Consider the following 15,337-nt stretch of genomic DNA (forward strand, 5'->3'; position numbering starts at 1 on the left):
ATCACTGATCAATTCTTTCTGATTATGTTTCAGCAATGCTCAAAATGCAAGCATGGTAAGTAGAGAAAAATGAAAATTATATTGAATGTTAAATTTTACGTGCACTGCCCCAAGAGTGCATACCTAGAAATGATAATGGTCCTGATCAGTGATTTTTCTTGGATGATAAACTGAGGTGTTTTGGAATTCCTCAGTGTGCCTTAGGAGCTCAGAAACAGGAACCTTGCTCCTTAATATCTATGACCTTTTTTTCATGAGAAAAGTATATGTTTTTGCGAATGGATGTCCCAGTGCAATTACTGAAATTGCCATTTTTCGAATGAGAATTTAATCTGGTAAATGCAGCTTATGGTATTATTTGAAGGGGAGGTAGATTCCGACATTGTGATCAATGTTCATTCCTGAACATTTACCAAGGGGCGGCACGGTAGCACAGTGGTTAGCACTGCTGCTTCACAGCTCCAGGGTCCTGGGTTCGATTCCTGGCTCGCGTCACTGTCTGTGTGGAGTTTGCACGTTCTCCCTGTGTCTGCGTGAGTTTCCTCTGGGTGCTCTGGTTTCCTCCCACAGTCCAAAGATGTGCGGGTTAGGTTGATTCGCTATGCTAAAAAAAAATTGCCCCTTAGTGTCCAGGGATGTGTAGGTTAGAGGGATTAGTGGATATAATATGTAAGGATATGGGGGTAGGGCCTGGGTGGGATTGTTCAGTACAGACTTGATGGGCCAAAGGGCCTCTTTCTGCACTGTAGGGTTCTATCATCTATGATTTTCTAAGGGGCATGACTGATGGAGTCGGATTTCACTGCATTTGCTATTGATGCAATGTGTGTCTCATATATTCCTTTGATTTTAATTTGTGTTCCAACATTTTGTACATTTAAAAAAGAGTATTTTGACAAATTTAGACTGATTTAATTCAGTTGCATGTAGCTTAATTACAGGATCCCAAATTAACTCTCTTAAACTGTCTAGCTCAACAGAGATATAACCATCACACGGACTCAAGTACTGAATTAACAAACAATATCAAAGTTTATTGAATAAAGGATAAAATAAAGCAACAATATCCTCATAAGTAAAGGAGCAAATGAACAGAAGGTTCTTGAAGTCTTCAAAACTTCAAATGGATGGCCGGTCCGGAAGATGTGGAAAATGACCTCCGTTCTTCTTGCTGTCAGCAGCAATTCTGCCTGTGTCTTGGGTGGAAACTGCACTATCCGAGGCCCAAGCCAAGAGGGATTATGCCCCTGTCCCTGGCCTCATTGTTACACTACTCATTCTACTGCCAACAAGAGTTCCATCTCTGTCCTTGAGAAAACACGACAGAGCTGATTGCCCTTCACTTGCTGTATGCAAAAATGATGGTTGCTGAAATGCACTTTTATACCAAAATCTGGCATCACCCCACCTTGATCCAAAATTGTTTCTAACGGCCGGTTGTTAATAATGTAAGGGTTAACTTCATTGAATTTGCCCATGTTGCCTTGTTTGGTAGCAGGCGTTCAAGTCACAGAATGGCTTTGATTAGATGAGGTTTTATTACAAAATAGTGGCTTGATTTTGTTAGCAGATTTGTAGAATGCAAGTGTTTGTAAAAGCCTGTAAAATGGGAAAGTTAAGCAGGCAGCCGAAATCCGACTAAGATAAAATCTAATATCTCGGCCAGCTTACACACTCGCGCTAATGGATCATTTTGGATATATGGTGGAAAAATATAATGTGTGGATTTTTGAAAGTTTTAAGAGTTAATCGTTAGAAGGAAAAAAAGCACAGGTCAAGGGATGGACTAAAAGCTGGTACTATAAAATGCACCATCATTTATATTGTGCTGTTCTGAAGTTGGTTCTTGGGTTTACCGAATCAGGTTGCATTATGGAGTACTTTACATGCAAGAAATGGTCTCAAAGTGACTTTGTTTGTGGATTAAAAGCGTATGATACTGAATATGTTGATTGTGGAGTCCTGAACCTCCAATGGAATGGATGTTAATGGGATAGGGTGGGCAGAGAGGGCTTCTGTCAGATAGTTGGTGCAGACTTGATGGGCCAATTGGCCTCTTGTAGACTGTAGGAATTGTATGGTGATTACTTAGCGCTACAGAAGTGCTGGGGATTATAGTCGTGTTCGCACTTCCTCCTTGGCTAATGTTAATGGATTGGATTTGGGAGTTAATTTTCCTGACAGGAGAGAAAATTTGGGGCTAGCCACTTGATTATGTATTATGGAAGTTTGCCAAGCTCTCCATTTTAAATTCTTTTCAGATTTCTGCTGGATGTGCCTGGGGGATTGGAAAACCCATGGCAGCGAGTACTATGAGTGCAGTCGGTACAAGGAGAATCCTGACATTGTGAACCAGAGCCAGCAGGCACAGGCCAGGGAAGCTTTGAAGAAATACTTATTCTACTTTGAAAGGGTAAGAGATGCATTGTCTGAATGAATGTTAGAATCTGTAACTCCCCCCCCCCCCCCCCCCCCCCGCCGCTATCCTGACAACGCTGGTTAAATTCCCAGGGGGCCAGCAGCTGTTTTTGGCCATTGATCGCGTGTAGTCTGAGGTTGAGTGTTGGCTGTTTAACTTGGAGAGCCTTGCGACCACACCTGACCCATTTATTTTTGTGCTTACCCTCGCCTACTCACTTCTGCTTTCTTTGTCAGTATAAAGTGTGTGCCCATTATTTAAGAGGCAGTGGTTTGAATCTCAATCCTGCAGAAGAGGAGGTATTGAGCACTGAATTTTCCCATTTTTGTCAATGTTGCTCTGGAAGGAAGGAATTGTAACCCAGTGATGATCTGGGCTCCTTTTGTTTTAGTGTGAATTTTTCTCTTAGCTGGGGAAGTTGGGGTTTTAAGAGGCGTAAATGAATTTTACCTTGCTTTATTCTTTCTCTTTGTAGTGGGAAAACCACAATAAGAGTCTGCAGCTAGAAGCACAGACATACCAGAGGATTCAAGAGAAAATCCAGGAACGAGTTATGAACAATCTGGGAACGTGGATTGATTGGCAGTATTTACAGAATGCCGCCAAGCTCCTTGCCAAGGTATTTAGTGCTCAGTCATGTGCCCACAGGTTAGTAAAACTAGGACATGCAGATTAGTTATGAGATAAGCAAAGTACAAGATGCCCATGAAAGTACAAATCAATCCTGAATTTGTAGACCATTTAGAATGGAGGTGAGGAGACATTTCTTCACCCAAACAGTGGTGAGCTTGTGGAATTCATTACCACAGGAAGTAGTTGATGCCAAAACATTGAATATATTCAAGAGGTGGCTAGATGGGAAGAATCGGATCAAAGGTAATGAGGAGAAAGCAGGATTAGGCTATTGAATTGGATGATTATGATGAATGGTGGAGCAGACTCAAAGGGCCAAATGGCTGCCTCCTGCTCCTATCTTCTATGTCTTATGAAGTCGCTGCAATGACTTCAATGCACTGTTTTTGATCTCTGCAATTTCAATCTTAAACTTTGGTGTATCCTGTTGAAATCTGTTAAGGACTAGGTCAGAAACTCCTTGGTAAATTATGAAATTAGCCTCGATGCCAGCTTTTTTGATTTTGGCACTCGGGTGAGCATAAAATGTTTCACTGCAGGTCTGATTCGTTTGACGCACTAGGAAGCTTTTATTAAAACCAACTTTACTTAACAACGTAATTAAAATCTCTCAAAGAATCAGCATAACTTTTACCAGTTGAAAGTAGTTAAGCATGACAAAGTATAATTCTTAACAGCTGGCTATCTCTATTCTTCCAATGTAAGTAATATCTTCACAGCCATACATCCATCTTCAGAATAAATTAGCATGTAAAAAACATATCAGCTCCTGTGGGTGCGAGATTTCCAGCCTTTTAACCCCTCTGGACAGATATAGAAAGATGCATGTTTTCTGACTCCCATATAGCAGCCTCGAGAGGAAAAGACTTATTTCCTGGTGCCCAAATAAAGGGAGAGAGATAAAGAAAGCAACTTCTCTAAAGAGCAACAGAATTGATTTTGCTGTGTAAGTCTAATCCTTCCCAGTCACATCATCTTTCCTGTCAATTAATCAATCAAGCCTATTCTGAAAAACCCCAGGGGAAAACACTAAAATAATAGAATAACATTAGCCCAGATTAAAAGAAATATTTTAGCAATTGCAATTGCTTATGCTGCTGTAGTAACAACAGGGCTGCTGGTTATAGACAAAGCGGCACAGATTGATAGAACTGATTGCTAAAACAAATTCTGCACAAGAAACATTACACAAATACATTTCTTAAAGATACACAGATCACCCAAGCAAGTAGATATTAGAGAGGCTTTAATCCTGGTTCTCCCTATCTGTCAGTGCTACAATCCTCCAAAATGTCTGCACTCCTCCAGTTCTAGCCTTTTGCACATCTGATTTTCATTCCTGTACCATTGGTGATGGTGTATCCAGCTAACCTCTGGAATTGCCTCATTAGTCTTTCTGCCTTTTAACTGTTCCCACCTCTTCCAGGGTTCTCCTTTAAAACCTACATCTTAAGCTTTGGTTACTTTTTCTAATATCCCGTTATGCAGCTCCTTCTGTTTGATGCATCTTGGGAATATTTAATACTCAGGAGGTGCTACATAAATGAAAGTGGTTTTTACTCCCTTTATTTCATTGTCTAGTGGGTAAATGCACTGCTCAGTCTGTAATCGAGCAGGGTTATCCCAGATTTGATTCCTAACATATATGGAATTGACTTTGGCCAAGGATCCTGTTGGTTAGCTTGTGACCACTACTGGAAGTTCCTGTGTGCAGGCAGCTGGTGACCACAGAATTAACAGCGAATAACTGCACAGTTAGATTGTAAGAAGTCTCACAACACCAGGTTAAAGTCCTTCAACCTGATGATGTGAGACTTCTTACTGTGCCCACCCCAGTCCATTGCCGGCATCTCTACATCGTAAGTAGACTGTGACCTTAAAGAATGTAGCAGAGGTGACATTAGTCCCATGTTTGGCTGGATTGCAGCTCAGTTCCCAGGTATGAACAAAGGCACTTCTTATAGTTAGGTCTTCATGTGCTGGGAATTGAATGCAAAAATAAGTGCAGATGGTGAGGCTGATTTGCTCATCCTCTCACAGAGATCTGTGTTACCCACCTGTTCTGTGTTGAGACATATTTTTAATGGCTGTGTTCTCAGTGGGTCTGAGCATACCCTGCTTTACCAGGATAGGGCATTGTACCATGTAATCTGAGTATATTACTTGTATGGTATTATGTAGCCATAAACAATCACTTCAATGGATATTTGGATTAGTCATGATTCTCTGACTATTCATTACGATGAAATTAAGCAGTAGTGAGAGGGACACAATTCCTATTCATGTCACTCATTTGGTTTCTATGTGCTGTACGGTAGTGTTAAGTATGGCGAAGGCTGAAGATGTTTGCTCATTATGAAAGGGTTCTTGTTAGATATATTTACTGATACCATTTACATAGACGATCTGGAGGAGGGGGCTGAGTGTAGGGTAAGGAAATTTGCTGATGACACGAAGATAAGTAGAAAAGCAATTGCGTGGAAAGGCGCAGAAAGTCTGCAGAAAGATCTGGATAGGCTGAGAGAGTGGGCAAGGACATGGCAGATGGACTATAATGTTAGCAAATGTGAGGCTATCCACTTTGGGAGAAATAATAGGAGGGATTATTATTTAAAGGGCAAAAAGCTGCAGCATGCTACGGTGCAGAGGGACCTGGGGGTCCTTGTGCACGAATCGCAAAAACCCAGTCTGCAGGTGCAGCAGGTGATCAATAGGCGAATGGAATGTTGGCCTTTATAGCAAGGGGGATAGAATATAAAAGCAAGAAGGTCGTGCTGCAACTGTACAGGACACTGGTGAGGCCGCAACTGGAGTACTGTGTGCAGTTTTGGTCGCTGCACTTGCGCAAGGATATATTTTCCTTGGAGGGAGTGCAGAGAAGGTTCACTAGGCTGATACCGGAGATGAGGGGATTGGACTCTGAGGAGAGATTGAATAGACTGGGTCTGTACTCATTGGAGTTTAGAAGGCTGAGGGGGGGATCTTATAGAGACAAATAAGATAATGAAGGGGATGGATAGGGTAGAGATAGAGAGATTCTTCCCGCTCAGAAAGGATAGCCGAACTAGAGGGCACAGCCTCAAAATAAAGGGGGGGGGGTGCAGTTTAGATTGGAGTTGAGGAATTTCTTCACTCAGAGTGATGAGTCTCTGGAATTCTCTGCCCATTGAAGTGGTGGAGGCTACCTCGCTGAATATATTTAAGTCACAGGTAGATAGGTTTCTGATGAGACAAAGGAATTAAGGGTTATGGGGAGAAAGCGGGAAAATGGAACTGATCCACTTCAGATCAGCCATGATCTTATTGAATGGCAGGGCAGGCTCAAAGGGCTAGATGGCCTACTCCTGCTCCTATTTCTTCTGTTTTTATGTTCTTATATCATTACTTGTTGCCACGGTTGGTTGGTTCGGACTTGCCTTTGCTGCACAAGATTGATAACAAAGAACAAGGTACAGCACAGGAACAAGCCCTTCGACTGTCCAAGCCTGTGCCAGTCATGAAAGCTACCTGATGATGGGCAGCTCCTGCTTACTTTCCATTCGGAGTTACTGAAGGTATGTGTGGGCTTTTGGTGTGAAGACTGGCTGCAGTGCTCATGGCTGACTGGCTTGCTATGTGCTATCTCAGGTCATTTGCTCCGGGGGAGGAGACGGAAAACTTGGGTGCGAGAGAGGAAACATTGGACCACTTCTGTGAAACTGGGCTCTGCAACAAAATCAGAAGTTTTGTTTAATGTTGGAGGGAAAGTCTTTTCCTTCAGGGCATTTCCCTGTACCAATTTACAAGAATTGCAGTCAGTGCTATCCTGCGTTCCTGTCGTAGGAGGTTTAAGGGGGCAAGGAAGCCATTTTATGCCATCTGTTTTGAGAAAGCTGATGTAATTGTGGTTTGCTCGTCATCTTTAACCTTTGAAATCTCTGTGACTTGGCAGTTTTGACTTTATGCTCGTTGGCTGACGTCCCTAATGAGCGCATCAACAAGAGTTCCAGCTGGCTGCAGCCTCACACTCTTTCCCCCTGAATCCAGCGCATCCCTCTAGTGGCGAGAATAAAATGTGAACAGTCAGATATCTTCCAAGATGTGGTCCCGAATGTATCTGACAGGTCGGTCAGTCAGCAAAACTATATAAAGTTTGCTGATGAATCGTTTAACAAGAAGATTGATTATACTACCACTTTGTCAAAGTCTGGAACTCGTGTCCCTTTGGAGTCTCATTGTTGTTGATTACATCTGGTGGTCAGTTCTGTGTAGAGGCTGAAATCAGTTTGCAGTTTTTTTAAGGTTGCTGGAATAGAGATTTTTTTTAATTGGCGGGAACTTGTAAATTGCTCAACTACACCAAGATCAGGGAGAGCTAGCAGAAAATGACTAGACTTGTGATTTATTTCTTTTTCCATTACTTCTTTTAAAAAAAAACAAACTTGCATTTGTAACACTTAAAGTGCAGCTAACCACCTATTATGTCAATAATTATTTTAGATAATATATCTTTGTGAAAATGGAATTCCTACTCCTGGAAGTTGATCTGCTGGGTAGTGAACGGCAGCAATCTTTCTTTACAAAGTTACAGTCCCTCTGTTCTTGTGTGAGTTTTCATTACCATCCTGTCTGATTGGATGAGCTGATTGTAAATTTCTGCAGCCCCTGTTAGGTGTGTATCTGGGAGCTCTGCAGTTGATTCTGGAGTGGCTCGGTGGCACAGTAGTTGGCACTGTGTCTTACAGCACCCGGGTTCAATTCCCAGCTTGGGTCACTGTCTGTTTGGAGTCTGCGTGTTCTCCCCATGTCTGCGTGAGTTTCCTCCTGGTGCTGCGGTTTCCTCCCACAGTGCAGGTTAGGTGGACTGCCCCTTAGTGTCAGGGAGGCTAGTTAGGGTAGATGCATGGGGTTGTGGGGATTGTGGTCAGTGCAGACTTGATGGACCGAATGGTTTCCTTCTGCACTGTAGGGTTCTGTGACTCCCAGTTTGCCATTATTGTATCAGGAGTGTCTGGTTTCTCCTCGCATCAGGAGTGCAGCTTGGAAAGAATGCTGGACAAAATCTACATCTGTCATTCATTGATAGTGAGCAGTGGGGGCTGAGTGAGGAGACTGATCTTAAAATAGGCACAGACTAAAGTTTTTGTCATTGACTGAACATGCTTTAACTGGGTTTGACCTTCACTTGAATTGTATCTAGTGCATGTTTTGCCTTCCACTGGCATTCACGATCTCTTGGTTGACCTTACTGGCAAAATGTGCTTGTGGAAGTTTAGCTTCTGTCACTAGCAACTTCCTAATGATGGCGAGTCAGACCACCGATTTCAGGCAATGAGGTTGAGCTGGAAATGCAAACTTTGACAGAGAAGAAATTAATTTTACTGGGCTTCCTTCATGAGAATACGTACAGATCATTTGCTTGCAGGCATTCTCCAGAGATACCGGTGGCACGGTGGCTTGCACTGCTGCCTCACAGCTCCAGAGACCTGGGTTCCATTCCTGGCCGCGGGTTACTCTCTGTGTGGAGTTTGCACGTTCTCCCTGTGTCTGTGCAGGTTTCCTCCCACAGTCTAAAGATGTGCGGTTAGGTGGATTGGCCATGCTAAATTGTTCATTAGTGCCCCAAGGTGTGTAGGTTAAGGGATTTGGCCAGGATAAATACATGGGGGCACAGGGCCTGGGTGGGTTGCTCTGCCTGAGAGTCGGTGGCCGAATGGTGGCCTCCTACGCCGTAGGGATTCTATGATATTAATTTCACGTAAAATCATAGCTTTTTAATGCAAAGAAGTCCTTTTGCACCCACATCAATGATACTCAGAGAAATGTTTCTCTTTCTTTCCTTCTCCATTCTCCTCCCACCAAAAATAATTTAAACTGTTTTTTCCCAAAGTTTAATTAAAATAGCCTTCTAATGTGCATCTTTTACAGTAATATTTTTCCTTGTTTTCCTTCCTACAGTGTCGTTACACTTTGCAGTATACATATCCATATGCATACTATATGGAGTCTGGGCCTAGGAAGAAACTGGTAAGAGCTTTGCACAGACACATTCTAAATTGTGCTGCCTTCTCTGTTCAAAATATAATTTAGCAATTCACTGTGGAGTACAGACCCTTTGCAGTTTTGAATGCAATTCCAAAAACTGCCATAATGATTTGATGCATCCTGTTTTGAGGTATGGTGTTTTTATGATGTATTTTAAACTCTCCCTAACAGCACAGTGGGCGTAGCAGCACCACATGGACTGCAGCACTTCAGGGAGAGCACTCCCTGCCACCTTTTCAAGGGCAATTAGGGATAGGAAATAAATGACTTGGCAACATGCTTACATCACAAGAATAAATTTTAAAAAAGCCAGAAAGTGCTAAAAACCAGGTGTGGCAGCATGTTCAGAATCTGAAAGAGAGTATTACAGACTCAATGTTAACTCTGTTTTTCCCTCCACATATGCTACCAGACCAGCTGAGTTTTTCCAGCATTTTCTTTTTTTATGTCAAATTTCCAGAATCCCCAGTATTTTATTCCAAAGAGGAGCTGTGTAACTGTGATAGGTTACAACTGTGCACGGGTTTAAAAAGAGACCAGCAAAGTACAGAACTGTGATTATGAATAGAAATGTTGGAAATGCTTTGTAGTCAGATAGCATCTCTGTGGGGAGAGGGAAAAACAGTTCAAGTTGTGGATTAATGACCTTGCATCTGTATGTTAATTTTGTTCATATTTTTGATGAGTGTTGAGTCTTTGTAATATTATCCCCAGAGAGCAGTAGAAGCGGTGTCATTGAATACTTTTAAGGCAGATAGATTCTTGACTAACAAGGGAGTTGAGGGTTGGGATAGGTGGGATTGTGAAGCTGAGGCCACAAATGGCAAAGCAGTCTTGTGGGGCTGAATGGCCTAGTCCTCCCCATTCATATGCGTGGGTGACTGTGTGGAGCTTAAATATTCTCCTTATGTCTGCATGGGTTTCCTCTGGGTGCTCCGGTTTCCTCCCACACGCCAAAGATATGCAGGTTTGATGGATTGGCCATGCTAAGTTTTCCCTAACCTATGTAGATTGGCCAGATTAACCATGGTAAATGTGGGAGGTGTTATGAGATAGGATGGAGGGGAGGCCCTGGCTCTTTTGGAGAATCAGTGCAGATTTCATGGACCAGATGGCCACTTTCTGCACTGTAGGGATTCTATGGTTTGTATGTTGTCTACCTTCCTATATATAGATGATGCCTGATCAAAAGTCACAGAATTGTTAAGATAAATTGTCAAAGTTAGGAATGCTCAATTTGGAAAGGAGAACGCTGAGAGAAGATTTGATAGAGATCTTCAAAGTCATGAGGACTGGGCAGAGTAGATGGGGAGAAACTGTCTCCACTGAAGAAAGATTTGTGAATGAGGGCACAGATTTCGAGTAATTTGCAAAAGAAACACAAGTGATATGAGGAGAAACTTTTTCACAGTGAGTGGTTGGGGTTTGGAATGAACTGCCTGAAAGTGTGATGGAAGCAGGTTTAATCAAAGCATTCAAAGGAATTAGACTGTTATCTGAGAAGAAAGCATGCATAGGCTTATGGGGAGAAGTTGAGGAAAGAGCACTAGATGAGTTGCTTATTCAGAGAGCTGGTGCAAACATGATGGGTCAAATGGCCTCCTTGCAACTCTTAAGATTTGAATTCTGTGAACATACTTCAGCAAAGATGTTAAAGGTCTTGGAAAGAGAACTGAGGACATTCACCAAGAGATGTCAATAATCAGGAGTCTTTTATTTAAAAAACAAATTATTGCCAGAAGATCTAGAGGGAATTATTATGTTTTTCCAGAGTTGTCTGGATTTGGAGCATTTTTATCTGGAAAAGTGGTGGATGCTGATTCCACGAATAATTTTACAAGGGAATACATTAGCAACTTAACTATGTGCAACTTGCAGTGTTATGGACAAAAAGTATGACTAAGTGGCAAAAGGCAGGGAATTATAAGCCGGTTTGTTTAATGTCTGTTATTGAAAAATGCTTGGATCCGTCATCAAAGGAGAAATAGCGAGGCACCTAGAAAAGAGTTGTTTGATAGAGCAGACGCAGCACGGATTCATTAAGGGGAAGTTGTGTTTGACGAATTTATTGGAATTCTAAGAGGATGCGACTAGCGCGGTAGACAGAGGGGAACCGGTGGATGTGGTGTTTCTTGATTTTCAAAAGGCGTTTGATAAGGTGTTGCACAAAAGGTTGCTTCAGAAGGGCATGGAGTTGGGGGTAAGGTGTTAGCGTGGATAGAGGATTGGTTGTCTAATAGTAAGCAGAGTTGGTATCAATGGGTGCTATTCTGATTAGCGGTTGGTAACTAGTGGAGTGCCGCAGGGATCGGTGCTGGGGCCTCAACTATTTACCATTTATATAGATGATCTGGAGGAGGTGGCTGAGCGTAGGGTGTCGAAATTTGCTGATGACACAAAGATGAGTGGAAAAGCAAATTGCGCGGAGGGTGTGGAAAGTCTGCAGAGGGATCTGGATAGGCTAAGCGAGTGGGCGAGGACCTGGCAGATGGAGTACAATGTTAGCAAGTGTGAGGTTATCCACTTTGGCAGGAATAATAGTAGGAGGGATTATTATTTAAAGGGCGAAAAGCTGCAGCATGCTACGGTGCAGAGGGACCTGGGGGTCCTTGTGCATGAGTCGCAAAAACCCAGTCTGCAAGTGCAGCAGCTGATCAAGAAGGCGAATGGGATGCTGGCCTTTATAGTGAGGGGGATAGAATATAAAAGCAGGGAGGTCTTGCTGCAACTGTACAGGGCACTGGTGAGGCCGCAGCTGGAGTACTGTGTGCAGTTTTGGTCGCCGCACTTGCGCAAGGATATTTTGGCCTTGGAGGGAGTGCAGAGGAGGTTCACTAGGCTGATACCGGAGATGAGGGGGTGGGACTATGAAGAGAAGCTAAATAGATTGGGTCTATACTCGGAGTTTAGAAGGCTGAGGGGGGATCTTATAGAGACATATAAGATAATGAAAGGGATGGATAGGGTAGAGGTAGAGAGATTCTTCCCGCTCAGAAAGGACAGCAGGACTGGAGGGCACAGCCTCAAGATAAGAGGGGGGCAGTTTAGAATGGAGTTGAGGAGGAACTTCTTCACTCAAAGGGTGGTGAATCTCTGGAATTCTCTGCCCGTTGAAGTGGTGGAGGCTACCTCGCTAAATATATTTAAGACATGGGTGGATAGGTTTTTGACAGACAAGGGAATTAAGGGTTATGGGGAGAAAGCGGGAAAGTGGAACCGAGCCACTTCAGATCAGCCGTGATCTTGTTAAATGGTGGAGCAGGCTCGAAGGGCTAGATGGTCTACTCCTGCTCCTATTTCTTATGTTCTTATTATGTAAGCGTTTTCAAAGAACCATCGTAGACGTGACGGGCTGAATCGTCACCACCGCTGATAAGTTCTTGTGATTCTGAAATCTGCAAGCCCAGGAAAGCAATTGGTTTTGGTTTCCTGCCTGCCTTGTACCTTCACTGACTTTAAAGTTGTCTTTTCCAGTTTGAGTACCAGCAAGCACAGCTGGAAGCAGAGATTGAGAACTTGTCCTGGAAGGTGGAACGAGCAGACAGCTATGACCGAGGGGTAAGTGACACACTGAGGCGGATTGAGCCATCTGACAGCTATTAGGATCTGTGAGTATAGAGGAAAATGATAATGATTCAACAGTTAAACGTGAGAATAAATTAGTGGGAAGGTGCAAAATTTATTGGCCGGATGTAATTTGTACAAAACTGCTTAAAAAAAAAAATTGACTGATACAAGTATAGGGCTGGTGCAAATAATAGTTTATCTTTGATAAATGCAGCGTTAACGATGAAGCTAAGATGAAATGAAACTTTTTCTGGTAAATCATTGACCAGAGAAAGGCATTCAAACATTTTAAAATGTGTACTTGAATGTAATAAGGAAATGTAACGTGCAAAGGATGTTCTAACCAACTGTTTTTAGTTCAGTGTGTACAATTTTATTCCCTAAACCTGTAAATCTTGGCATATAATCTGTATTTCTCTATCTCAATACCCCAGAAAATGAGATGTCACATGCCAAGTGTATATTGTACTTAAGTACAGAATTTCTTAAGTTATAAGAACAGGAGTGGCCCCTCATGCCTTCTCCACTACTCATTAAGACCAAAGCCGATCTTTTACCTAACTAGAATCTACAGCAGTGATGGGCCATGCAACTCAATGTTAATTCTGTTTCTCTCGCCACAGATCCTGCCAGACCAGCTGAGTTTTCCCTGCATTTTCGGGTTTTCTTTCATCCAACTCCACTCTCCTGACTTTGCTCCATATTCCTCGATTCCCTTAGTGTCCAATGGTTTGTGAATCTCAGCTGTGAATATACTCAGTGGTTAGGCATCCATGATCTCTGCACTCAAGAGGATAGCAAATCTTTGGAATTCTCTAACGTCGAGGTTTCTTCTCAACTCTAAATGTTTTACCCCTTGTTCTGAGGCCATGATTCCTGGTTTTAGACTTCCTGGATTGGAAGCACAGAATCAAAATGTACTTGAAACAAATCCTAGAATTTGTAGCCTTGAATGCAATTAACTCTTTGTGCGCTGGGTGAGAGAAGAGTAGGTTTGAGACTTATGGCATTTTGTATCCTTGAAATTAAATAATACACTAGACTCCTTTCATGCTGTCCTGAATAACTGTAGGTAGCATGGTGACACAGTGGTTAGCACTCCTGCCTCTTAGCGCCAGGGTCCTGGATTTGATTCCCAGCTTGGGTTACTGTTTGTGTGGAGTCTGCACGTTCTCCGTGTACCTGTGGGGGTTTCCTCTGGGTGCTTCGGTTTCCTCTCTCAGTCCAAAAAACATGCTGGTTAGGTGGATTGGCCATGCTAAATTCTCCCTCAGTGTACCTGAACAGGCACTGGAGTGTGGGGACTAGGGGATTTTCACAGCAGCTTCATTGCAGTGTTAATGTAAGCCTTGTGACACTAATAAAAGTAGATTTTGAGTTAAATTCCAGATGAACCTTTACCTCTGCAATTTTCGCTTGAGAGTCCTTGAAGGCATTGTTCTGTTCCAGCACAGTGATTCCACCCAACCCCATTGTGTCACAATAATAAGGTTTGATGGACCATAGCCTTCCAATAGAATTATCAGATGTTGATAAAGTATTGAAATAATAAGAGACATGAGGACATAACCCAAAATCCTTACTCAACAATATTTCAAGCAGCTTGCTTGATTGGCACATTCAATCCCCCCACCACCATGCTCAGTAGCAGCAGTGTGTACTATCTTCAAGATGCACTGTAGCAATTCACCAAAAATCCTTAGACAGCATCTTCCAAACCCACGACCACTTCCATCTAGAAGGACAAGGACAGCAGATACATGGGAACACCTGCAACTTCCCCTCCAAGCTACTCACTATCTTAACTTGGAAATATATTGTTTCTTCAGTCGCTGGGTCAAAATTCTGGAATTCCCTCCCTAATGGCATTGTGGTCAACCCACAGCACATGGACTGCAATGATTTGAGAAGGCAGCTCACCACCATCTTCTCAAGGGCAACTAAAGATGGGCAATAAATGCTGGCCAGCCAGTGACACCCATATCCTGTGAATGAATAATTAAAAAAAATTATGCAGTCTTTCATTAAAACATGAACTTTTCAGACGATCAGCACATCGTGCCAGTGCTGCAGCTTGATCCGTAGGGGAGTTAACTAGGCCCATGTCCTTGCCCGATCCCCAGAAAGGTCCACTATGGGACTTGAACACGCAGTCTAGGGTGAAACCTCAGTGCCTGATCGGGTTGTAAATTCAAAGAAGGCAGTGAGAATTATTCCAGTTTTCTGACCAATCATCCCTCAACCAGTGCCACCAAAATAGGCTCATTGGTGCCTTAACATTGCTTGTTATTTGTTGGACCTTGATGTGAGCAAATTGTCATTATGTCGAACTACAATTCAAAACTTTATTTATTGTCACAAGTAGGCTTATTGCAGTGAAGTTACTGTGAAAATCCCCTGGTGGCCCCAACACTCTGGTGCCTGTTTGGATACAAAAAGAATTTAGCACAGCCAATGCACCTATCCAGCATGTCTTTTGGACTGTGGGAGGAAACCCATGAAGACACGGAGAACATGCAAACTCCACACAGGCAGTAACCCAAGCCGGGAATTGAACCTTGGTCTCTGGCGCTGGTAAACAGCGTTGCTAACCACTGTGCTGCCCTAAAGCAATGCTTAGGGTGATATTGAGAATGCAAAAGATGGCACAATCCTAAACTCATTGTTCCTCCTTCGATTTGAAAATCCAAGGGG

General features: G+C 42.8%; 1 protein-coding gene across 1 annotated transcript in view; it reads left to right on the forward strand.

The window, feature by feature from the left end:
* Positions 1-15,337, forward strand: part of arih2 (ariadne homolog 2 (Drosophila)) — a 71,008-nt gene that overhangs the window by 46,718 nt on the left and 8,953 nt on the right. The window contains exons 10-14 of the mRNA XM_080218718.1: positions 34-55; positions 2,262-2,413; positions 2,895-3,038; positions 8,990-9,058; positions 12,551-12,634. Coding sequence (XP_080074844.1) covers positions 34-55; positions 2,262-2,413; positions 2,895-3,038; positions 8,990-9,058; positions 12,551-12,634 — 471 coding nt within the window. The remainder of the gene's footprint in view (positions 1-33; positions 56-2,261; positions 2,414-2,894; positions 3,039-8,989; positions 9,059-12,550; positions 12,635-15,337) is intronic.

Source organism: Carcharhinus amblyrhynchos, chromosome 3, assembly GCF_965287045.1.
Source record: "Carcharhinus amblyrhynchos chromosome 3, sCarAmb.v2.hapA, whole genome shotgun sequence".
Taxonomy (NCBI): Eukaryota; Metazoa; Chordata; class Chondrichthyes; order Carcharhiniformes; family Carcharhinidae; genus Carcharhinus; species Carcharhinus amblyrhynchos.